The sequence below is a fragment of the Macrosteles quadrilineatus genome, unplaced genomic scaffold (genome assembly GCF_028750875.1).
Source record: "Macrosteles quadrilineatus isolate MER2022 unplaced genomic scaffold, UCM_ALF_1.0 Scaffold_8__2_contigs__length_117827958, whole genome shotgun sequence".
Taxonomy (NCBI): domain Eukaryota; kingdom Metazoa; phylum Arthropoda; class Insecta; order Hemiptera; family Cicadellidae; genus Macrosteles; species Macrosteles quadrilineatus.
In genome coordinates this window covers 4033210-4059187 of record NW_026542601.1, presented here as the reverse complement: position 1 = coordinate 4059187, position 25978 = coordinate 4033210, and the positions used below count along the sequence as shown (strand labels likewise).

The 25978-nt window shown below is 32.3% G+C and overlaps 3 protein-coding genes and 1 long non-coding RNA gene across 4 annotated transcripts; all 4 read left to right on the top strand.

Annotated features, from left to right (window-relative positions):
- The first annotated feature begins 503 nt into the window (after positions 1 to 503).
- Positions 504 to 1467, top strand: LOC128999295 (uncharacterized). The gene is made up of 2 exons (XR_008491272.1): positions 504 to 539; positions 1101 to 1467. It is a non-coding gene; the product is annotated as an uncharacterized LOC128999295 (long non-coding RNA).
- Positions 1468 to 6319: 4852 nt separating this feature from the next.
- On the top strand, positions 6320 to 6931 carry LOC128999200 (uncharacterized). Its single transcript, XM_054425584.1, has 2 exons — positions 6320 to 6396; positions 6549 to 6931. Exons 1-2 carry the CDS (start codon positions 6340 to 6342, stop codon positions 6903 to 6905), a joined length of 414 nt encoding a protein of 137 aa, XP_054281559.1. The 5' UTR covers positions 6320 to 6339; the 3' UTR covers positions 6906 to 6931.
- A 10051-nt stretch (positions 6932 to 16982) lies between these two features.
- LOC128999492 (uncharacterized) lies at positions 16983 to 18659 on the top strand. Its single transcript, XM_054426051.1, has 3 exons — positions 16983 to 17111; positions 18065 to 18151; positions 18303 to 18659. The coding sequence occupies exons 1-3, from the start codon at positions 17037 to 17039 to the stop codon at positions 18657 to 18659; spliced, it is 519 nt and encodes a 172-aa protein (XP_054282026.1). The 5' UTR covers positions 16983 to 17036.
- A 2442-nt stretch (positions 18660 to 21101) lies between these two features.
- Positions 21102 to 24263, top strand: LOC129001794 (uncharacterized). Its single transcript, XM_054429237.1, has 4 exons — positions 21102 to 21162; positions 22568 to 22690; positions 23642 to 23728; positions 23881 to 24263. The coding sequence occupies exons 2-4, from the start codon at positions 22616 to 22618 to the stop codon at positions 24235 to 24237; spliced, it is 519 nt and encodes a 172-aa protein (XP_054285212.1). The 5' UTR covers positions 21102 to 21162; positions 22568 to 22615; the 3' UTR covers positions 24238 to 24263.
- The last annotated feature ends 1715 nt before the right edge of the window (positions 24264 to 25978 follow it).

Below are 25978 nucleotides of genomic sequence, written 5' to 3'. Positions count from 1 at the left end.
TAATTTTTCCACCCAGCAAATTATTACATTTTAGTAACCCTGCTGCGGGAAAAATCCCTTAACAGCAATGTTTAGAATTTAAACGTAACATGAAAAATATACATAGCTATTGTAATATACTCCCGCCACAGCAAACCTGCAGTTTAAGTGAATTCAATTTGCTGATTTAATTTTCAATTAAATCTATTAAATAACATTAGGTTTAATGAGTACCTAGGTTTGCTGCTACAGGGAGAGAGATAAATTGTGGGTTTTTTGTGAAAATTGGCCGCCATCTTGGAAAATGCACAGCATGCACGTATGTTGGTTTTCGATATGTTACGTGCAAAGTTTTGCCACCAAATCCTGTTATTTAACCACAATAGTTGACATTTGTAATGGAGTGATCCGGTGGTTTATGTTTAGATAAACTAAATTTATTTCTTTTAGGTAAGAAAAACTAACACCGTCTGCAAGATATTAATTCAAAGAAAGTCAATATGAACGTTTCACTTATTTATGCACTCACTGTGCATAGTTCAACACAGCAGCGACAAAAAGTAAGTATTTTCATTCATAACTACTTAACTAAATCTTGTAATTTAAATTCAAATAGCATTAAGTCAGGATATTTTAGTAAATGATCATTTAGACTATGCAAACCTACATTAAAATAACCATTAGAATAACCACCTACATTGAAATAATCATTAATCGGACAAAAAACCAGTATTTATATAACCCAAAATGTATATACAATTAAAAAACCAACACAATCCCAACGTAACCGACAACGCAAGTATTGTGTATTTAAATCTGAAAAAAAAAACAATTTATTTATGATAAACCTAAAATAATCGGAACTTTTATTCACTACTTGTATAAAACCAAATGAAAATATATTTCGTAATTAAAAACTTCTTTCCTTAGTAACTGAATTTGGTTTATAAATTATGTAAATAGTGTTTCTTGTACAATTATTGATCCATGTCAGTGACTCTTTTAAATATTTTAGCACAGCGTTTCTTAGTAGTTATTTACATATAACTATAAATAACTAGGTTAGCCCATTTTCATGTGCAATTTATTTAATGTTTTTACACGTCCCTTTTCAAATTTAGGTGAGTCGAAATGAACATTTGAAGAGAGCTCTTGAAAGAGGAATACTGAACAAACTGCACCATCTAAACAACATGGGAGTAAAACTTTCCAAAGAGGATTTCGAGTTAACCTTCAAGCTAATTGTGACAATAGAGGTTATCAAAAATGCGGAATTGTTCAAAGATCTCAAAGAAAATGATATCACGAAAATTATCAACGATTCTATTAAATCCCGAAAAGTTTTAAAGGCAGCCCAAGCTCTTATAGCAGATGAAGAAATAGCTCCTAGAGTAGTTGGAGCTACTATAATGGGAGCTGCACAACTAGCAGCCGACTTTGTGAAAATGATGCTGACAAGGTACTAAATAAACAATACAGTTTTGAAAACCAATGTGTATTTGTATCTGACCTTCACTTTGTACGCCGCTAGATTAGAACAATTGTTCTAACTGGTAATAAAATATTTTCCTCACTATGACGTAAAGTGACTCCTTTCTAACCGAGCTCAGAAGGAAAGCCAGAGTCGAAGATACACTTTTTGTCCGTGTGATGAACTATATTGGTAGTCACATTGCAGTATTAACGAAAAAAAACCTCCCTGGGTACCAAAAAGATTGTTTGCTCTTCATTAACTAACAAACTGTTTACAACAGCTGACTTTACCTCCCTGGGTACTAAAAAGACATTTTGCTCTTCAGAGAGTAAAGATTTGTGGTGGATGGTATAGAGTGTTTAAGGGATTATTATGCACCCTCTCCATGCACTATTATGTTCTATTATGCACCATCTTTTTGTTTTTACAAAGTGATTTGCATAAATTAAAAAAATGGGCTCCTTGATATAAGTGTTGTTCTCTTATAGTTAATTTGGAAAGAATTCTTTTGTGAACAGATATTTTGTGATCTTAGATTTTCTATTGTGGATCTGTTATTTTGAAGAGCTCAATCTGAAGTTTTGCTTTCCCTTAACCGAGATTAATGTATGATAAGGGCTCTGGACCAGTGACCCTCATAGTTTGAATGGTGATCTTTTTAAAATATAATTTTGTAATCATCTGTGTTCATTTGTTTATATTTAATCTGATTTATTTTACTTTCACATGTGTCTCTCTCTGGTTTGTGTATTTATTTTTGTAATCATTAGGCCGACATGAGAAAACCTGCCTTAAAAATGTTAAATACTTGTTATTGATGACGTTTGTATGTGCCAAGTACACGAGTAAACACCATTGATGGATATACAGGGTGTTGAAAAACGGTGGATGCATAATTTACGAAATGATTCCCTGGGTCAAAATAAAGAGAAAATTTAGAATAAATGTTTTCCAAAATCAATTCGTAAATCAGATATTGTACGTTTTTGGATTAAAATGTTATCTTTTGATCGTTTAAGCCAATCTTTATGAAACTTTATATGTTTGTAAGGTAGAAGAGATGCAAGTAAAAAAACAAGTTACCTTGATCCAATCTAAAATGTCAAAATTGCATTCATCCTCATTTGTTAAATTTACATTACCAGAAACTAACACTGGTTTTATAGAAAAATAATGTCATGAATGCTTTTATTTAACATTTAAACTTTCAAATTCATTTTAACTATTAAACCACTCCAAGTTCAAAAATATCGAATAAAAGGTGACTGAAATACCACGATGTTTAGTTTTAAAATAAGGCAAAGCTAATCAGGTTTGCCCCATGTTACAACTAAAAGTGTGATATATCGTATTATGGTAACCAAATAATGATACCAAATAAGTGTACGAAATTGTGTTTTCATTTTACTATCCTAGATTGTATTATAACTAATTTTATAAAATAAAAAGAATAAAATAATTACCTTCACTTTATTAGGATAGGATCAAAAGTCCCATCTTAAAGCTGGATAAATGTTAAAGTAGTTCGTGGAAAAGCTCAAGCCGTAATGACCAGCTTCTACAAGTTTTAACGATACCATTTACGGTTACTTATACTTTCCTATCTTCTTCTTTTAAACATTTACAACATATTTTATAGTAAATTTTTATTTTGTTCAAATGCTATATATAATATCTTTTCTTATTAGTACTCAATGATTAATGCATTAAAAATTCACAAAAATAATTAAATAACAACAATGAAAATGTTAATATTCCAACAGCTAACAAATATTAATGATCTATTGTTCATTATAATTCATATATTATACTTTTTACATAACGCTGTGGTAGTTAATAGTCGGGTACCTATAAAATGAAAAGATTATGGGTTTTTTATCACTTCAATAATTGGTAAGTAACACGACTAAAATTTAGGTTCAACTATTTGCATTTAAAGTTTGTATAACTAGTTATTGGTGAAAGTGTTGTTTATTTTATTTTCATCTAAGAGCGAAGGATTTTATATATTAGTCCATTCATATTAGGGTTTTAGGTGAAAATATTTCCCTAAGGGGCGAAACCTTGCACATGTGTAGTACTAGTACTGAGTAACAAGATATTAAACATCAACATTCGAGCATGCTGTGCTACGGCCGCCATCTTGGAAAATGGTGGCCGATTTGTACTTTTTTGCCCATATTTCACAAACCGTTGGAAATTCAGAAATCTAGTTCACACAAAAGTTAAAGAACACACAAAAATACTTCGTCTAGTCCTTACCAAACGTGTCTTATCGCTATAAGTGATTGAGAAAAATTTTAATCAGTTTTTAAAATATTAATTTTGTTTGATTTCTCTCAGGTTTAATTTTTCTTCATCAAGCAAATATTACACTGTAGTAACCCTGTTATGGGGAAAAACCCTTAACAGACATGTTTAAAATTGAAATGTATACATTAAAAATATACATAGCTATTGTAAAATATCCCAACCACAGCAAACCTGCAGCCTAAGCGAATTTCCATTTACTTATTTGATTTTTAATTAAATCCATTAAACAACATTAGGTTTAATGAGTACCTAGGTTTGCTTCTACAGGGAGAGAGATAAAGTGTGTTTTTGTGAAAATCGGCCACCATTTTGGAAAATGCACAGCATGCTCGTATGTTGATTTTCGATATGTTATGTGCAAAGTTTTACCACTTAGGGAGTAGATCCAGGTAGAGGGGTATTTTTACCTAAAATAACTTGTCTTCATTGGCTAGATTAAAATCCAGGCATTTTTTTACCCTTTTATGTGTAATACGTTATATTACATGTAAATATGTTAAAGTATTCTTGTTAATGTAAATTCATTATTGAGATGTTGGGCTCTAGGTACTTAATATTGAGAATGGAGGCATATCTGTGCAACATATTGAGTTATCTATATATTAATAGGCAAACATGTTTCTTTAAAACCTTTTTTCTCAGCTTGTGTGCATCGTGGGGTAAATCTGCGCATACCGTTAGAAAGCAATTTTCCTGTAGGTGTGCAGAATCCCTTTATAAATTTAAATAGGCTCAAAGATAAGCACAAAAAATGAGTTTGAAAATTTGAAAAAATTAACATGGATTATATGCGTTGCCATGCTGGTGACGAAATAACAACGAAATATAAACAGAAAATCAAAACAAATGGAAGAAACTCCAATCACATGTTTTATTTACAGTGTGGGGTGAAAATAGAGAAGTGAGTAAATTACATATTTTTGGTCGAGTTTCGACCACTGGACGACCTCTCGTTTATATATTAATAGGCAAGCATGTTTCTTCAAAACCTTTTTTATCAGCTCATTTGCAACGTAGGGAAAATCTCCACACACTGAAAGAAAGACAGTTTCCTGTAGATGTGCAGAATCCCTTTTTAAATTAAAATAGGCAAAAAAAAGCACAAAATACTAATTCCAATATTTAAAACACTAACATGGGCCTTATGGGTTGCCATGCTGGTGACGAAATAATAACGAAATATTAACAAAATCAAAACAAATGGATGAAATTCCAATCGCATGTTTTATTTTCTTCATTGGATGACAATAGAGAAGTCTGTAGATTACATATTTTTTGTTTAGTTTTTGACCACTGGACGACCTCTATTTCATTCTTAATTAATACGAAAAGCCGACCGTGACTGAACTAGCTTTCAGCGTAGGGTACATGAACCCGGGTCCAAATCCTGTTATTAACCAAAATAGTTTACATTTGTAATGGAGTGATCCGGAGGTTTTTTTAATCAACTATATTTATTTCTTTTAGGGAAAAGAAACTGACACTGTCTGCTAGATATTCCTTCGGAAAAACAATATGAACATTTCACTATTAACGGCCGGGTTGATCCTTCTTCTCACTGTGCATAGTTCAACACAACAACGACGAAAAGTAAGTATTTTGTATCCATAACTACTTAACTAAATCTTTTAATTTAGCCACCCTTCAAATAGCAATGAGTCGGGATATTTGAGTAAACGATCATTTGAAATATGCAAACCTACATTAAAATAGGGAAAAAAACTATTTATCGGGCAAAAACCAATATTCATATAACCCAAAATTTATATAGAATAAAAAAAACACAATTCCAACGTAACAAACAACGCAAGTATTGTCTGTTTTAATGAGAAAGAATAATGAATTTATGACAAACTTAAAATCTAAGGAATTTTATTCACTACTTTTTAAGAACCAATTGAAAAAAAATATTTCGGATTCAAAAACTTCTTTCCTTAGTAACTAAATTTGATTTATAAATTATGAAGAATAATTATAAAGAAAAAGATTAAACATATATAATTGAATTACTTAAAAACTTTTGCTATAACAGACAATGCGTTGTTAATAATATTGAAATTCCTGAGGTAGTATTTGTGTTATTATATAAAGCCACAGGTTAGAGGGAAAAAATAATTTTAGCTTCTATACCCGTAATGGTGTGTCTGTATGAGTAGTGTTTTAGTTTTAGTTATATTTGCAAGTATCTGCCTAAAGAAATTCGAAAGATCCCGTTTTATCAAAGATATTGGCTAATTTCTGCAATATATATCCATCATGAAGTAGGAACGGATAGATCGTCTCAATAAAGAAATAAGCTGATATTTACTTGGAAATGATGAGTAACCATCTCAATATATGTTTGTGAAGTTTATAGACTGATATTTTAAGTCTTTATTTTAAAATAAAACCTAAAGTTTTGAGACCTAATGTTTCTATAATACTATCCAAATATAATTTGTTTCTTTTGTGTACATTTGATTAGGTCCATCTTCATCTAAATAATATACAATAAGGTATGTGCAAATTATTGAATGTTTTTACGCGTCTCTTTTCAAATTTAGATTAAAAATGGGAGTCAAAATCAAGGTTTGATGTCCGGTCTTCAAGGAGGTACACTGGCTGGATTTCGTGATCAAGACAACATGGGGGTGAGTTTTGAGACCTAATGTTTCTCTAATACTATCCAAATATAATTTGTTTCTTTTGTGTACATTTCATTAGGTCCATCTTCATCTAAATAATATACAATAAGGTATGTGCAAATTGTTTAATGTTTTTACGCGTCTCTTTTCAAATTTAGATTCAAAATGAGAGTCAAAATCAAGGTTTGATATCCGGTCTTCAAAGAGGTGTACTGGCTGGATTGCGTGATCTAGACAACATGGGGGTAAAACTTTGCAAACAGGATTTCAATGGAACCATCAGACAAATTGTGGCAATGGAGGCTATCAAAAATATGCCCTTATTCAAACAGGTCAAAGAAAGTGATATGAGGAAAATTATGAACGACTCTGTCAGATCCCGAAGAGTTTTCAAGGCAGCCCGAGCTCTTATAGCAGATGATGAAGAAATAGCTCCTAGAGTAGTTGGAGCTACTTTAATGGGAGCTGCACAGCTAGCAGCCGACTTTGTGAAAATGATGCTGACAAGGTACTAAATAAACAATAAAGTTTTGAAAACCAATGTGTATTTGTATCTGACCTTCACTTTGTACGAGGCTAGATTAGAACAATTGTTGTAACTGTTAATAAAATATTTTCCTCACTATGACGTAAAGTGACTCCTTTCTACCCGAGCTCAGAAGGAAAGCCAGAGTCGAAGAGTCACTTTTTGTCAGTGTGATGAACTATATTGGTAGTCACATTGCAGCATTAACTAATAAACTGTTTACAACAGCTTGACTTTACCTCCCTGGGTACCAGAAAGATTTTTTGCTCTTCATTAACTAACAAACTGTTTACAACAGCTGACTTTACCTCCCTGGGTACGAAATAGTATATTTCGTACCTAGGGCCGAAAATGAGGTTTTGCCGGCTCGAGATAGTTTTTAAGTTCGAGACGAAGTCGAGAACTTAAATCGATCGAGAGCTGCAAAACCATTTCGGTCCGTGGTACGAACGCAATTTTTCACCACACTTTACCCTATTACCACTATTCACCACTATAATAATGCACTCTGATGGTAACACAACTACTTACTAACTTTAACTACTACTAACTTTACTACTAACTTTAAGGTTATGTGAAGAAATAATTTGAGGAATCAGCAAAAACATAAATAAATAGTTGCTAGGCAACGGTGACAATAACACAATTCTATATTGCAATGCTATGGATTTTGATTGTGTATTTAAAACGCATTCATGTTTTAAGTAAGTAAGCGGACAGCTGATTTTGCGACCCCGGCCTGTAAAAACCTGCTCGGTCCCCAAATTGGCGACAGCTGGCATGACCAGCAAAACGTAACTTTCAGCCACCAATTAACGTATGTAATACAGCCAAAAACATCATAGTGTGGTGAAAAAGACTTTTTGCTCTTCAGGGAGTAAAGATTTGTGTTGCATGGTTTATAGTGTTTAAGGGATTATTATGCACCCTTTCCATGCTTTATTATGTTCTATTATGCACCATCTCTTTGTTTATACAAAGTGATTTGCATGAATAAAAAAAAAATGGGCTCCATGATATAAGTGTTGTTCTCTTATCGTTAATTTGAAAAGAATTCTTTTGTGAACAGATATTTTGTTATCTTAGATTTGTTATTGTGTGCTGTTATTTTAAAAAGCTCAATCTGAAGTTTTGCTTTCCCTTAACCGAGCTTAATGTATGATAAGGGCTCTGGGCCAGTGACCCTCATAGTTTGAAGATAATTTTGTAATCATCCGTGTTTATTAGTTTGTTTTTAATCTGATTTATTTAACTTTCACACGTGTCTCTCTCTTATTTGTGTATTTACTTTTGTATTTGGTAGACCGAGATGAGAAAACCCGAATTAAAAACGTTAAATACTTATAATTTATGACGTTTTTATGTGCCAAGTACACACGTAAACACCATTGATGGATATACAGGGTGTTGAAAAACGGTGGATGCATAATTTACGAAATGATTCCCTGGGTCAAAATAAAGAGAAAATTTAGAATAAACGTTTTTCCAAAATCAATTCGTAAATCAGATATTGTACGTTTTTGGATTAAAATGTTATCTTTTGATCGTTTAAGCCAATCTTTATGAAACTTTATATGTTTGTAAGGTAGAAGAGATCCACGTAAAAAACAAGTTACCTTGATCCAATTTAAAATGTCAAAATTGCATTCATCCTCATTTGTTAAATTTACATTACAAGAAACTAACACTGGTTTTATAAAAAAATAATGTCATGAATGCTTTTATTTAACATTTAAACTTTCAAATTCATTTTAACTATTAAACCACTCCAAGTTCAAAAATATCGAATAAAAGGTGACTGAAATACCACGATGTTTAGTTTTAAAATAAGGCAAAGCTAATCAGGTTTGCCCCATGTTACAACTAAAAGTGTGATATATCGTATTATGGTAACCAAATAATGATACCAAATAAGTGTACGAAATTGTGTTTTCATTTTACTATCCTAGATTGTATTATAACTAATTTTATAAAATAAAAAGAATAAAATAATTACCTTCACTTTATTAGGATAGGATCCCATCTTAAAAGTCCCATCTTAAAACTGGATAAATGTTAAAGTAGTTCGTGGAAAAGCTCAAGCCGTAATGACCAGCTTCTACAAGTTTTAACGATACCAGTTACGGTTACTTATACTTTCCTATCTTCTTCTTTTAAACATTTACAACATATTTTATAGTAAATTTTTATTTTGTTCAAATGCTATATATAATATCTTTTCTTATTAGTACTCAATGATTAATGCATTAAAAATTCACAAAAATAATTTAATAACAACAATGAAAATGTTAATATTCCAACAGCTAACAAATATTAACGATCTATTGTTCATTATAATTCATATATTATACTTATTACATAATGCTGTGATAGTTAATAGTCGGGTACCTATAAAATGAAAAGATTATGGGTTCTTTATCACTTAAATAATTGGTAAGTAACACGACTAAAATTTAGGTTCAACTGTTTGCATTTAAAGTTTGTATAACTAGTAATTAGTGAAAGTGTTGTTTATTATTTTTTCGTCTAAGATTGAAGGTTTTCGTATATTAGTCCATTCATGTTAGGGTTTTAGGTGGAAAATTTCCCTAAGGTGCGAAACCTTGCACATGTGTAGTACTAGTACTGAGTAACAAGATATTAAACATCAACATTCGAGCATGCTGTGCTACGGCCGCCATCTTGGAAAATGGTGGCCAATTTGTACTTTTTTGCCCATATTTCACAAACCGTTGGAAATTCAGAAATCTAGTTCACACAAAAGTTAAAGAAGACACAAAAATGCATCTTTTAGTCCGCACCATATTTGCCCTATCTCTAAAAGCTATTGATATAAGTTTTTATTAATTTTGTTTAATATCTGTCAGTTTAATTTTTCCAACCAACAAATTATTACATTTTAGTAACCCTGCTGCCGGAAAAATCCCTTAACAGCAATGTTTAGAATTTAAACGTAACATGAAAAATATACATAGCTGTTGTAAAATACTCCCGCCACAGCAAACCTGCAGTTTAAGTGAATTCAATTTGCCTGATTTAATTTTCAATTAAATCTATTAAATAACATTAGGTTTAATGAGTACCTAGGTTTGCTGCTACAGGGAGGAAGATAAATTGTGTTTTTGTGAAAATTGGCCGCCATCTTGGAAAATGCACAGCATGCACGTATGTTGATTTTCGATATGTTATGTGCAAAGTTTTACCACTTAGGGAGTAGTTCCAGGTAGAGGGGTATTTTTACCTAAAATAACTTGACTTCATTGGCTAGATTAAAATCCAGGCATTTTTTTACTCATGTAAATATGTTAAAGTATTAATGTTAAAGTAATATGTTAAAGTAAGTATGTTAATGTAAATTCATTATTGAGATGTTGGGCTCCAGGTACTTAATATTGAGAATGGAGGCATATCTGTGCAACATATTGAGTTATTTATATATTAATAGGCAAGCATGTTTCTTTAAAACCTTTTTTATCAGCTCATTTGCAACGTAGGGAAAATCTCCACACACTGAAAGAAAGACAGTTTCCTGTAGATGTGCAGAATCCCTTTTTAAATTAAAATAGGCAAAAAAAGCACAAAATACTAATTCCAATATTTAAAACACTAACATGGGCCTTATGGGTTGCCATGCTGGTGACGAAATAATAACGAAATATTAACAAAATCAAAACAAATGGATGAAATTCCAATCGCATGTTTTATTTTCTTCATTGGGTGACAATAGAGAAGCCTGTAGATTACATATTTTTTGTTGAGTTTTTGACCACTGGACGACCTCTATTTCATTCTTAATTAATACGAAAAGCCGACCGTGACTGAACTAGCTTTCAGCGTAGGGTACATGAACCCGGGTCCAAATCCTGTTATTAACCAAAATAGTTTACATTTGTAATGGAGTGATCCGGAGGTTTTTTTTAATCAACTATATTTATTTCTTTTAGGGAAAAGAAACTGACACTGTCTGCTAGATATTCCTTCGGAAAAACAATATGAACATTTCACTATTAACTGCCGGGTTGATCCTTCTTCTCACTGTGCATTGTTCAACACAACAAAGACGAAAAGTAAGTATTTTGTATCCATAACTACTTAACTAAATCTTTTAATTTAGCCACCCTTCAAATAGCAATGAGTCGGGATATTTTAGTAAACGATCATTTGAAATATGCAAACCTACATTAAAATAGGAAATAGCCATTAATCGGACAAAAACCAGTAATTATATAACCCAAAATGTATATACAATTAAAAAACCAACAAAATCCCAACGGAACCGACAACGCAAGTATTATCTGTTAAAATCAGAAAAAAATTGTTTATTTATGACAAACCTAAAATAATGGTAATTCTTATTCACTACTTTTTAAGAACAAATGAAAATATATTTCGTATTTAAAAACTTCTTTCCTTAGTAACTGAATTTCATTTATAAATTATGTAAATAGTGTTTCTTGTACAATTATTGATCCATGTCAGTTACTCTTTTAATATTTTAGCACAGCGTTTCTTAGTAGTTATTTACATATAACTATAAATAACTAGGTTAGCCCATTTTCATGTGCAATTTATTTAATGTTTTTACACGTCCCTTTTCAAATTTAGGTGAGTCGAAATGAACATTTGAAGAGAGCTCTTGAAAGAGGAATACTGAACAAACTGCACCATCTAAACAACATGGGAGTAAAACTTTACAAAGAGGATTTCGAGTTAACCTTCAAGCTAATTGTGGCAATAGAGGTTATCAAAAATGCGGAATTATTCAAAGATCTCAAAGAAAATGATATCACGAAAATTATCAACGATTCTATTAAATCCCGAAAAGTTTTAAAGGCAGCCCAAGCTCTTATAGCAGATGATGAAGAAATAGCTCCTAGAGTAGTTGGAGCTACTTTAATGGGAGCTGCACAGCTAGCAGCCGACTTTGTGAAAATGATGCTGACAAGGTACTAATTAAACAATAAAGTTTTGAAAAACAATGTGTATTTGTATCTGACCTTCACTTTGTACGAGGCTAGATTAGAACAATTGTTCTAACTGGTAATAATAGTATATTTCGTACCTAGGGCCGAAAATGAGGTTTTGCCGGCTCGAGATAGTTTTTAAATTCGAGACGAAGTCGAGAACTTAAATCGATCGAGAGCTGCAAAACCAATTTGGTCCGTGGTACGAACGCTATTTTTCACCACACTATACCCTATTACCACTATTCACCACTATAATAATGCACACTGATAGTCAACACAACTACAACTTTAAGGTTATGTGAAGAAACAATTTGAGGAATCAGCAAAAATAAAAATAAATAGTTGCTAGGCAATGGTGACAATAACACAATTGTATTGCAATGCTACGGATTTTGATTGTGTTTTTAAAATGCATTCATGTTTTAAGTAAGTAAGCGGACAGCTGATTTTGCGGCCCCGGCCTGTAAAAACCTGCTCGGTCCCCAAATTACGATGACAGCTGGCATGGCCAGCAAAACGTAACTTTCAGCCACCCATTAACGTATGTAATACAGCCAAAAACATCATAGTGTGGTGAAATAGTATATTACGTTACTAGTCCTGAAAATAAGTTTTTACCGGACGAGTGTGGTCGTTCCCGTGCGAGACGAAGTCGAGTACGGGATTACCATACGAGTCCGGTACACACATTTTGGACGAGTAACGTACGATAGTTTACGCCATACTACTAAATCCGTACAAATCCTTATATATTTCCACCAACTAAAGGACTATAAATCACTAGTCATAACCTCTAAGAGGGGTTATGTTTTTGTTTATAACCACTCACTGCCACCTAAATACAGCATAACCAGCTGATTGGTGTCCGGCAACACTCATTGCAGCACAGTAGTACGCAATGAAACCCCTTTGAATAAGCTGGCGGCAAACAGCTGTTTTCTGGACTAAATCCTTGCGTGGGAAGTTCGTCAAAATAATGTAGTGTGGCGTAAAATATTTTACGCCACACTACATTATTTTGATGAACTTTCAACGCAAGGATTTAGTCCAGAAAACAGCTGTTTGCCGCCAGCTTATTCAAATGGGGTTTCATTGCGTGATACTGTTCTGCAATGAGTTTTACCGGACACCAATCAGCTGATTATACTGTATTTCCGTGGCAATTAGTGGTTATAAACAAAAACATAACCTCTCATGACTAGTGATTTTTAGTCCTTTAGTTGGTGGAAATATATAAGGATTTGTACGGATTAAGTAGTATGGCGTAAACTATCGTACGTAACTCGTCCAAAATGTGTGTACCGGACTCGTATGGTAATCCCGTACTCGACTTCGTCTCGCGCGGGAACGACCACACTCGTCCGGTAAACACTTATTTTCAGGACTAGTAACGTAATATACTATTACGCCGCACTATATTATTTTGATGAACTTCCCACGCAAGGATTTAGTCCAGAAAACAGCTGTTTGCCGCCATCTTATTGAAATGGGGTTTTATTGCGTAATACTGTTCTGCAATGAGTTTTACCGGACACCAATCAGCTGATTATACTGTATTTGCGGGGCAATTAGTGGTTATAAACAAAAACAACCTTTCTCAGAGGTTATGACTAGTGATTTTTAGTCCTTTAGTTGGTGGAAATATATAAGGATTTGTACGGATTTAGTAGTATGGCGTAAACTATCGTACGTTACTCGTCCAAAATGTGTGTACCGGACTCGTATGGTAATCCCCACACTCGTCCGGTAAAAACTTATTTTCAGGACTAGTAACGTAATATACTATATAGAGTGCAGCAGATGAATATTTGAAAGAAAAATACATAGGGTAACTATGTTTTTTTTTCAGTCAAAGAAAATTTGTTGAGGTAAAAAGAAAATTACATTGCGATTCTTGTATAGAGGTATCCAAAATGGGATTGGCTCTCCTCAACTATGAGTTGGTATGGTTGTTTTGTTGATATGTTGAGCTACATGTAGATTCTGAACCACAAAGCTAACATTAAATATGTAATTACTGCTTGTCAATATTCCAGGTCTCGAAACGTCATAAAAACATTAACGTTTTTACTAATCATAATGGAGAGGATGCATAATAATCCCTTAAACCATCCACCACAAATAATGAACTAAAAACAAACTGATTTGCATGGATAAAAAAATGGGCTCCATGATTTAAGTGTTGTTCCCTCATAGTTAATTTGGAAAGAGTTATTTTGTAAACAGATATTTTGTGATCTTAGATTTATTGTGTGCTGTTATTTCAAAGAGCTCAATCTGAAGTTGAGCAAATCCTAAATGAAGCTCAATGTATGCTAAAGGCTCAGGCCGAGTGACCCTCATAATTTGAGTAGTGATCTTTAGGAAATATAATTTTGTCTGTGTTTATTTGTTTGTTTATAATCTGATTTATTTTACTTTCACATGTGTCTCTCTCTGGTTTGTGCATTTATGTTTGTATTCGGTAGACCGATATGAGAAAACCGGCCTTAAAAACGTTAAATACTTATAATTTATAACGTTTTTATGTGCCAAGTACACACGTAAACACCATTGATGGATATACAGGGTGTTGAAAAACGGTGGATGCATAATTTACGTGATGATTCCCTGGGTCAAAATAAAGAGAAAATTAAGATTAAATGTTTTTCCAAAATCAATTCGTACATCAGATATTGTACGTTTTTGGATAAAAATGTTATCTTTTGGTCGTTTAAGCCAATCTTTATAAACTTTATATATTTGTAAGGTAGAAGAGATCCAAGTGAAAAAACCAGTTACCTTGATCCAATAAATTAAAAATTTAAAAAATGGCAGCCATTATAATTTGTTAAATTTTTCATTACCAGAAAATACCTGGTTTTATAAAAAAGATTAATGTTATGAATGCTTTTATTTAGCAATTACACTTTCAAATCCATTTCAACTATCAAACAACTCCAAGTTCATAAATATCGAATAAAAGGTGACTTAAATATCACGATTTTTAGTTTTACGACTAGGCAAACCTGCCTAGCTTTGCCTTATTCTGCCCCATGTTAGAACTAAAAATTGTGATATTTCGTATCATGGTATAACCAAATAAGTTTACGAAATCGTGTTTTCCTTTTTCTATCCCAGAAAGTATTATAACTAATTTAAAAAAACGAAAAAATGAAAATAATTACCTTCACTTTATTATGATAGGATCAAAAGTCGCATCTTAAAACTGGATAAATGTTAAATTAGTTGGTGGAAAAGCTCAAGCGGTAATAACCAGCTTCTACAAGTTTTAACGAGATCAGTAACGGTTGCTAATACTTTCCTATCTTCTTCTTTTAAACATTTATAACAAAATTTTATGGTAAATTTTTATTTTGGTCAAATGCTATATATAATATCTTTTCTTATTGGTACCCAGTGATTGATGCATTAAAAATTCACAAAAATAATTTTATAATTACATCGAAATGTTAAGATACAAACAGCTAACAAATATTAACGATCTATTGTTCATTATAATTCATATATTATACTTATTACATAATGCTGTGGTAGTTAATAGTCGGGTACCTATAAAATGAAAAGATTATAGGTTTTTCATCACTTAAATAATTGGTAAGTAACACGACAAAAATTTAGGTTCAACTATTTCCATTTAAAGTTTGTATTAATAGTTATTGGTGAAAGTGTTGGTTATTATTTTTGGTCTAAGATTGAAGGTTTTCGTATATTAGTCCATTCATGTTGGGGTTTTAGGTGGAAAAAATTTCCCTAAGGGGTGAAACCTTGCACAAGTGTAGTACTAGTACTGAGTAACAAGATATTAAACATCAACATTCGAGCATGCTGTGCTACGGCCGCCATCTTGGTATTATGGAGGCAGATCTTTTTCTTTTTTGTCCATTTTTCACTAACCGTTGGAAATTCAGAAATCTAGTTCACACAAAAGTTAAAGAAGACACAAAAAATGCATCTTTTGGTCCGTACCAAATTTGCCCTATCTCTAAAAGCTATTGATATCAGTTTTTATTAATTTTGTTTAATATCTGTCAGTTTAATTTTTCCACCCAACAAATTATTACATTTTAGTAACCCTGCTGCGGGAAGAATCCCTTAACAGCAATGTTTAGAATTTAAACGTAACATGAAAAATATACATAGCTATTGTAAAATACTCCCGCCACAGCAAACCTGCAGTTTAAGTGAATTCAATTTGCCTGATTTAATTTTCAATTAAATCTATTAAATAACATTAGGTTTAATGAGTACCTAGGTTTGCTGCTACAGGGAGAGAGATAAATTGTTTTTTTTTGTGAAAATTGGCCGCCATCTTGGAAAATGCAAAGCATGCACGTATGTTGATTTTCGATATGTTATGTGCAAAGTTTTACCACTTAGTTCCAGGTAGTGGGGTATTTTTACCTAAAATAACTTGACTTCATTGGCTATATTAAAATCCAGGAATTTTTTTACTCTTTTATGTGTTATAAGTTATATTGCATGTAAATATGTTAAAGTATTCTTGTTAATGTAAATTCATTATTGAGATGTTGGGCTCTAGGTACTTAATATTGAGAATGGAGGCATATCTGTGCAACATATTGAGTTATTTATATATTAATATGCAAGCATGTTTCTCTAAAACTTTTTTATCAGCTCGTGTGCACCGTAGGGAAAATCTCCACACAATGAAAGAAAGACAGTTTCCTGTAGATGTGCAGAATTCCTTTTTAAATTAAAATAGGCAAAAAAGGCACATAATACTAATTCCAATATTTAAAAAAACTAACATGGGCCTTATGGGTTGCCATGCTGGTGACGAAATAATAACGAAATATTAACAAAATCAGAACAAATGGAAGAAATTCCATCGCATGTTTTATTTTCTTCATTGGGTGACAATAGAGAAGTCTGTAGATTACATATTTCTTGTTGAGTTTTTGACCTCTGGACGACCTCTATTTCATTCGTAATTAATACGAAAATCCGACCGTGACTGAACTAGCTTTCAGCGTAGGGTACATGAACCCGGGTCCAAATCCTGTTATTAACCAAAATAGTTTACATTTGTAATGGAGTGATCCGGAGGTTTTTTTTTAATCAACTATATTTATTTCTTTTAGGGAAAAGAAACTGACACTGTCTGCTAGATATTCTTTCGGAAAAACAATATGAACATTTCACTATTAACTGCCGGGTTGATCCTTCTTCTCACTGTGCATAGTTCAACACAACAACGACGAAAAGTAAGTATTTTGTATCCATAACTACTTAACTAAATCTTTTAATTTAGCCACCCTTCAAATAGCAATGAGTCGGGATATTTGAGTAAACGATCATTTGAAATATGCGAACCTACATTAAAATAGGGAAAAACTATTTATCGGGCAAAAACCAATATTCATATAACCCAAAATTTATATAGAATTAAAAAAACACAATTCCAACGTAACAAACAACGCAAGTATTGTCTGTTTTAATGAGAAAGAATAATGAATTTATGACAAACTTAAAATCTAAGGAATTTTATTCACTACTTTTTAAGAACAACTTGAAAAAAAAAATATTTCGGATTCAAAAACTTCTTTCCTTAGTAACTGAATTTGATTTATAAATTATGAAGAATAATTATAAAGAAAAAGATTAAACATATAGAATTGAATTACTTAAAAACTTTTGCTATAACAGACAATGCGTTGTTAATAATATTGAAATTCCTGAGGTAGTATTTGTGTTATTATATAAAGCCACAGGTTAGAGGGAAAAAATAATTTTAGTTTCTATACCCGTAATGGTGTGTCTGTATGAGTAGTGTTTTAGTTTTAGTTATATTTGCAAGTATCTGCCTAAAGAAATTCGAAAGATTCCGTTTTATCAAAGAAATTGGCTAATTTCTGCAATATATATCCATCATGAAGTAGGAATGGATAGATGGTCTCAATAAGGAAATAAGCTGATATTTACTTGGAAATGACGAGTAACCATCTCAATATATGTTTGTGAAGTTTATAGACTGATATTTTAAGTCTTTATTTTAAAATAAAACCTAAAGTTTTGAGACCTAATGTTTCTATAATACTATCCAAATATAATTTGTTTCTTTTGTGTACATTTCATTAGGTCCATCTTCATCTAAATAATATACAATAAGGTATGTGCAAATTATTGAATGTTTTTACGCGTCTCTTTTCAAATTTAGGTTCGAAATGAGAGTCAAAATGGAGGTTTGATGTCCGGTCTTCAAGGAGGTACACTGGCTGGATTTCGTGATCAAGACAACATGGGGGTGAGTTTTGAGACCTAATGTTTCTCTAATACTATCCAAATATAATTTGTTTCTTTTGTGTACATTTCATTAGGTCCATCTTCATCTAAATAATATACAATAAGGTATGTGCAAATTGTTTAATGTTTTTACGCTTTTTTTTCAAATTTAGATTCAAAATGAGAGTCAAAATCAAGGTTTGATATCCGGTCTTCAAAGAGGTGTACTGGCTGGATTGCGTGATCTAGACAACATGGGGGTAAAACTTTGCAAACAGGATTTCAATGGAACCATCAGACAAATTGTGGCAATGGAGGCTATCAAAAATATGCCCTTATTCAAACAGGTCAAAGAAAGTGATATGAGAAAAATTATGAACGATTCTGTCAGATCCCGAAAAGTTTTCAAGGCAGCCCGAGCTCTTATAGCAGATGATGAAGAAATAGCTCCTAGAGTAGTTGGAGCTACTTTAATGGGAGCTGCACAACTAGCAGCGGACTTTGTGAAAATGATGCTGACAAGGTACTAAATAAAGAAAAAAGTTTTGAAAACCAATGTGTATTTGTATCTGACCTTCACTTTGTACGAGTCTAGATAAGAACAATCGTTCTAACTGGTAATAAAATATTTTCCTCACTATGAGTGACTCTTTTCGACCCGCGCTCAGGTTTCAGGAAAACGAGCGAGAGTCGAAAAGACACTTTTTATCAGTGTGATGAACTATATTGGTAGTCACATTGCAGCATTAACTAATAAACTGTTTACAACAGCTTGACTTTACCTCCCTGGGTACCAAAAAGATTTTTTGCTCTTCATTAACTAACAAACTGTTTACAACAGCTGACTTTACCTCCCTGGGTACGAAATAGTATATTTCGTAACTAGGGCCGAAAATGAGGTTTTGCCGGCTCGAGATAGTTTTTAAGTTCGAGACGAAGTCGAGAACTTAAATCGATCGAGAGCTGCAAAACCATTTCGGTCCGTGGTACGAACGCTATTTTTCACCACACTTTACCCTATTACCACTATTCACCACTATAATAATGCACTCTGATAGTCAACACAACTACAACTTTAAGGTTATGTGAAGAAATAATTTGAGGAATCAGCAAAAACATAAATAAATAGTTGCTAGGCAACGGTGACAATAACACAATTCTATATTGCAATGCTATGGATTTTGATTGTGTATTTAAAACGCATTCATGTTTTAAGTAAGTAAGCGGACAGCTGATTTTGTGACCCCGGCCTGTAAAAACCTGCTCGGTCCCCAAATTGGCGACAGCTGGCATGACCAGCAAAACGTAACTTTCAGCCACCAATTAACGTATGTAATACAGCCAAAAACATCATAGTGTGGTGAAAAAGACTTTTTGCTCTTCAGGGAGTAAAGATTTGTGTTGCATGGTTTATAGTGTTTAAGGGATTATTATGCACCCTTTCCATGCTTTATTATGTTCTATTATGCACCATCTCTTTGTTTATACAAAGTGATTTGCATGAATAAACAAAAATGGGCTCCATGATATAAGTGTTGTTCTCTTATCGTTAATTTGAAAAGAATTCTTTTGTGAACAGATATTTTGTGATCTTAGATTTTCTATTGTGATGCTGTTATTTTGAAGAGCTCAATCTGAAGTTTTGCTTTCCCTTAACCGAGCTTAATGTATGATAAGGGCTCTGGGCCAGTGACCCTCATAGTTTGAAGATAATTTTGTAATCATCCGTGTTTATTAGTTTGTTTTTAATCTGATTTATTTTACTTTCACACGTGTCTCTCTCTTATTTGTGTATTTACTTTTGTATTTGGTAGACCGAGATGAGAAAACCCGAATTAAAAACGTTAAATACTTATAATTTATGACGTTTTTATTTGCCAAGTACACACGTAATTACCATTGATGGGTATACAGGGTGTTGAAAAACGGTGGATGCATAATTTACAAAATGATTCCCTGGGTCAAAATAAAGAGAACATTTTGAATACACGTTTTTCCAAAATCAATTCGTAAATCAGATATTGTACGTTTTTTGATTAAAATGTTATCTTTCGATCGTTTAAGCCAATCTTTATGAAACTTTATATGTTTGTAAGGTAGAAGAGATCCAAGTGAAAAAACAAGTTACCTTGATCCAATTTAAAATTTCAAAATTGCATTCATCCTCATTTGTTAAATTTACATTACCGAAAAATACCTGGTATTATAAAAAATTATGTCATGAATGCTTATATTTAAAAATTAAACTTTCAAATTCATTTTAACTATCAAACCACTCCAAGTTCAAAAATATCGAATAAAAGGTGACTGAAATATCACGATTTTTAGTTTTACGACTAGGCAAACCTGCCTAGCTTTGCCTTATTCTACCCCATGTTACAACTAAAAATTGTGATATTTCGTATCATGGTATAACCAAATAAGTTTATAAAATTTTGTTTTCATTTTAGTATCCCACGATTTTATTGAATAACTAATTTTATAAAATTAAAATAATTACCTTCACTTTATTAGGATAGGATCAAAAGTCGCATCTTAAAACTGGATAAATGTTAAAGTAGTTGGTGGAAGCTCAAGCGGTTATAACCAGCTTCTACAAGTTTTAACGAGACCAGTTATGGTTGCTTATACTTTCCTATCTTCTTCTTTTAAACATTTATAACATATTTTATAGTACATTTTTATTGTGTTCAAATGCTATATCTAATATCTTTTCTTATTGGTACGCAATGATTAATGCATTAAAAATTCACAAAAATAATTGTATAATAACATCGAAAAGGTTAAGATACAAACAGCTAACACATATTAACGATCTATTGTTCATTATAATTCATATATTATACTAATTACATTATGCTGTGATAGTTAATAGTCGGGTACCTATAAAATGAAAAGATTATGGGTTTTTTATCACTTAAATAATTGGTAAGTAACACGACTAAAATTTAGGTTCAACTGTTTGCATTTAAAGTTTGTATAACTAGTAATTAGTGAAAGTGTAGTTTATTATTTTTTCGTCTAAGATTGAAGGTTTTCGTATATTAGTCCATTCATGTTAGGGTTTTAGGTGGAAAATTTCCCTAAGGGGCGAAACCTTGCACATGTGTAGTACTAGTACTGAGTAACAAGGTATTAAACATCAACATTCGAGCATGCTGTGCTACGGCCGCCATCTTGGAAAATGGTGGCCGATTTGTACTTTTTTGCCCATATTTCACAAACCGTTGGAAATTCAGAAATCTAGTTCACAAAAAAGTTAAAGAAGACACAAAAATGCATCTTTTAGTCCGCACCATATTTGCCCTATCTCTAAAAGCTATTGATATCAGTTTTTATTAATTTTGTTTAATATCTGTCAGTTTAATTTTTCCAACCAACAAATTATTACATTTTAGTAACCCTGCTGCGGGAAAAATCCCTTAACAGCAATGTTTAGAATTTAAACGTAACATGAAAAATATACATAGCTATTGTAAAATACTCCCGCCACAGCAAACCTGCAGTTTAAGTGAATTCAATTTGCCTGATTTAATTTTCAATTAAATCTATTAAATAACATTAGGTTTAATGAGTACCTAGGTTTGCTGCTACAGGGAGAGAGATAAATTGTGTTTTTGTGAAAATTGGCCGCCATCTTGGAAAATGCACAGCATGCACGTATGTTGATTTTCGATATGTTATGTGCAAAGTTTTACCACTTAGGGAGTAGTTCCAGGTAGAGGGGTATTTTTACCTAAAATAACTTGACTTCATTGGCTAAATTAAAATCCAGGCATTTTTTTACTCTTTTATGTGTAATACGTTATATTGCATGTAAATATGTTAAAGTATTCTTGTTAATGTAAATTCATTATTGAGATGTTGGGCTCTAGGTACTTAATATTGAGAATGGAGGCATATCTGTGCAACATATTGAGTTATCTATATATTAATAGGCAAGCATGTTTCTTTAAAACCTTTTTTATCAGCTCATTTGCAACGTAGGGAAAATCTCCACACACTGAAAGAAAGACAGTTTCCTGTAGATGTGCAGAATCCCTTTTTAAATTAAAATAGGCAAAAAAAGCACAAAATACTAATTCCAATATTTAAAACACTAACATGGGCATTATGGGTAGCCATGCTGGTGACGAAATAATAACGAAATATTAACAAAATCAAAACAAATCGATGAAATTCCAATCGCATGTTTTATTTTCTTCATTGGATGACAATAGAGAAGTCTGTAGATTACATATTTTTTGTTGAGTTTTTGACCTCTGGACGACCTCTATTTCATTCTTAATTAATACGAAAAGCCGACCGTGACTGAACTAGCTTTCAGCGTAGGGTACATGAACCCGGGTCCAAATCCTGTTATTAACCAAAATAGTTTACATTTGTAATGGAGTGATCCGGAGGTTTTTTTTTAATCAACTATATTTATTTCTTTTAGGGAAAAGAAACTGACACTGTCTGCTAGATATTCCTTCGGAAAAACAATATGAACATTTCACTATTAACTGCCGGGTTGATCCTTCTTCTCACTGTGCATAGTTCAACACAACAACGACGAAAAGTAAGTATTTTGTATCCATAACTACTTAACTAAATCTTTTAATTTAGCCACCCTTCAAATAGCAATGAGTCGGGATATTTGAGTAAACGATCATTTGAAATATGCGAACCTACATTAAAATAGGGAAAAACTATTTATCGGGCAAAAACCAATATTCATATAACCCAAAATTTATATAGAATTAAAAAAACACAATTCCAACGTAACAAACAACGCAAGTATTGTCTGTTTTAATGAGAAAGAATAATAAATTTATGACAAACTTAAAATCTAAGGAATTTTATTCACTACTTTTTAAGAACAACTTGAAAAAAAAATATTTCGGATTCAAAAACTTCTTTCCTTAGTAACTGAATTTGATTTATAAATTATGAAGAATAATTATAAAGAAAAAGATTAAACATATAGAATTGAATTACTTAAAAACTTTTGCTATAACAGACAATGCGTTGTTAATAATATTGAAATTCCTGAGGTAGTATTTGTGTTATTATATAAAGCCACAGGTTAGAGGGAAAAAATAATTTTAGTTTCTATACCCGTAATGGTGTGTCTGTATGAGTAGTGTTTTAGTTTTAGTTATATTTGCAAGTATCTGCCTAAAGAAATTCGAAAGATCCCGTTTTATCAAAGAAATTGGCTAATTTCTGCAATATATATCCATCATGAAGTAGGAATGGATAGATGGTCTCAATAAGGAAATAAGCTGATATTTACTTGGAAATGACGAGTAACCATCTCAATATATGTTTGTGAAGTTTATAGACTGATATTTTAAGTCTTTATTTTAAAATAAAACCTAAAGTTTTGAGACCTAATGTTTCTATAATACTATCCAAATATAATTTGTTTCTTTTGTGTACATTTCATTAGGTCCATCTTCATCTAAATAATATACAATAAGTATGTGCAAATTATTGAATGTTTTTACGCGTCTCTTTTCAAATTTAGGTTCGAAATGAGAGTCAAAATGGAGGTTTGATGTCCGGTCTTCAAGGAGGTACACTGGCTGGATTTCGTGATCAAGACAACATGGGGGTGAGTTTTGAGACCTAATGTTTCTCTAATACTATCCAAATATAATTTGTTTCTTTTGTGTACATTTCATTAGGTCCATCTTCATCTAAATAATATACAATAAGGTATGTGCAAATTGTTTAATGTTTTTACGCGTCTCTTTTCAAATTTAGATTCAAAATGAGAGTCAAAATCAAGGTTTGATATCCGGTCTTCAAAGAGGTGTACTGGCTGGATTGCGTGATCTAGACAACATGGGGGTAAAACTTTGCAAACAGGATTTCAATGGTACCATCAGACAAATTGTGGCAATGGAGGCTATCAAAAATATGCCCTTATTCAAACAGGTCAAAGAAAGTGACATGAGGAAAATTATGAACGATTCTGTCAGATCCCGAAAAGTTTTCAAGGCAGCCCGAGCTCTTATAGCAGATGATGAAGAAATAGCTCCTAGAGTAGTTGGAGCTACTTTAATGGGAGCTGCACAGCTAGCAGCCGACTTTGTGAAAATGATGCTGACAAGGTACTAAATAAACAATAAAGTTTTGAAAACCAATGTGTATTTGTATCTGACCTTCACTTTGTACGAGGCTAGATTTGAACAATTGTTGTAACTGGTAATAAAATATTTTCCTCACTATGAGTGACTCTTTTCGACCCGAGCTCAGGTTTCAGGAAAACGAGCGAGAGTCGAAAAGACACTTTTTGTCCATGTGATGAACTATATTGGTAGTCACATTGCAGCATTAACTAATAAACTGTTTACAACAGCTAACTTTACCTCCCTGGGTACCAAAAAGGTTTTTGCTCTTCATTAACTAACAAACTGTTTACAACAGCTGACTTTACCTCCCTGGGTACTAAATAGTATATTTCGTACCTAGGGCCGAAAATGAGGTTTTGCCGGCTCGAGATAGTTTTTAAATCGATCGAGAGCTGCAAAACCATTTCGGTCCGTGGTAAGAACGCTATTTTTCACCACACTTTACCCTATTACCACTATTCACCACTATAATAATGCACTCTGATAGTCAACACAACTACAACTTTAAGGTTATGTGAAGAAATAATTTGAGGAATCAGCAAAAACATAAATAAATAGTTGCTAGGCAACGGTGACAATAACACAATTCTATATTGCAATGCTATGGATTTTGATTGTGTATTTAAAACGCATTCATGTTTTAAGTAAGTAAGCGGACAGCTGATTTTGCGACCCCGGCCTGTAAAAACCTGCTCGGTCCCCAAATTGGCGACAGCTGGCATGACCAGCAAAACGTAACTTTCAGCCACCAATTAACGTATGTAATACAGCCAAAAACATCATAGTGTGGTGAAAAAGACTTTTTGCTCTTCAGGGAGTAAAGATTTGTGTTGCATGGATTATAGTGTTTAAGGGATTATTATGCACCCTTTCCATGCTTTATTATGTTCTATTATGCACCATCTCTTTGTTTATTCAAAGTGATTTGCATGAATAAAAAAAATGGGCTCCATTATATAAGTGTTGTTCTCTTATCGTTAATTTGAAAAGAATTCTTTTGTGAACAAATATTTTGTGATCTTAGATTTTCTATTGTGATGCTGTTATTTTGAAGAGCTCAATCTGAAGTTTTGCTTTCCCTTAACCGAGCTTAATGTATGATAAGGGCTCTGGGCCAGTGACCCTCATAGTTTGAAGATAATTTTGTAATCATCCGTGTTTATTAGTTTGTTTTTAATCTGATTTATTTTACTTTCACACGTGTCTCTCTCTTATTTGTGTATTTACTTTTGTATTTGGTAGACCGAGATGAGAAAACCCGAATTAAAAACGTTAATTACTTATTACTTATGACGTTTTTATGTGCCAAGTACTCACGTAATTACCATTGATGGGTATACAGGGTGTTGAAAAACGGTGGATGCATAATTTACGAAATGATTCCCTGGGTCAAAATAAAGAGAAAATTTAGAATAAATGTTTTCCAAAATCAATTCGTAAATCAGATATTGTACGTTTTTGGATTAAAATGTTATCTTTTGATCGTTTAAGCCAATCTTTATGAAACTTTATATGTTTGTAAGGTAGAAGAGATCCACGTAAAAAAACAAGTTACCTTGATCCAATTTAAAATTTCAAAATTGCATTCATCCTCATTTGTTAAATTTACATTACCAGAAAATAACTGGTTTTATAAAAAAATAATGTCATGAATGCTTACATTTAACGTTTAAACTTTCAAATTCATTTTAACTATCAAACCACTCCAAGTTCAAAAATATCGAATA

Excerpts from the sequence above, each read along its gene's own strand:
- LOC128999200 (XM_054425584.1), top strand. The coding sequence starts at position 6,340 with ATGTCCGGTCTTCAAGGAGGTACACTGGCTGGATTTCGTGATCAAGAC. Across the intron at positions 6,397-6,548 it reads GTGATCAAGACAACATGGGG|ATTCAAAATGAGAGTCAAAA; the intron begins GTGAGTTTTGAG and ends TTTCAAATTTAG.
- LOC128999492 (XM_054426051.1), top strand. The coding sequence starts at position 17,037 with ATGAACATTTCACTATTAACTGCCGGGTTGATCCTTCTTCTCACTGTG. Across the intron at positions 17,112-18,064 it reads CAACACAACAACGACGAAAA|GTTCGAAATGAGAGTCAAAA; the intron begins GTAAGTATTTTG and ends TTTCAAATTTAG. Across the intron at positions 18,152-18,302 it reads GTGATCAAGACAACATGGGG|ATTCAAAATGAGAGTCAAAA; the intron begins GTGAGTTTTGAG and ends TTTCAAATTTAG.
- LOC129001794 (XM_054429237.1), top strand. The coding sequence starts at position 22,616 with ATGAACATTTCACTATTAACTGCCGGGTTGATCCTTCTTCTCACTGTG. Across the intron at positions 22,691-23,641 it reads CAACACAACAACGACGAAAA|GTTCGAAATGAGAGTCAAAA; the intron begins GTAAGTATTTTG and ends TTTCAAATTTAG. Across the intron at positions 23,729-23,880 it reads GTGATCAAGACAACATGGGG|ATTCAAAATGAGAGTCAAAA; the intron begins GTGAGTTTTGAG and ends TTTCAAATTTAG.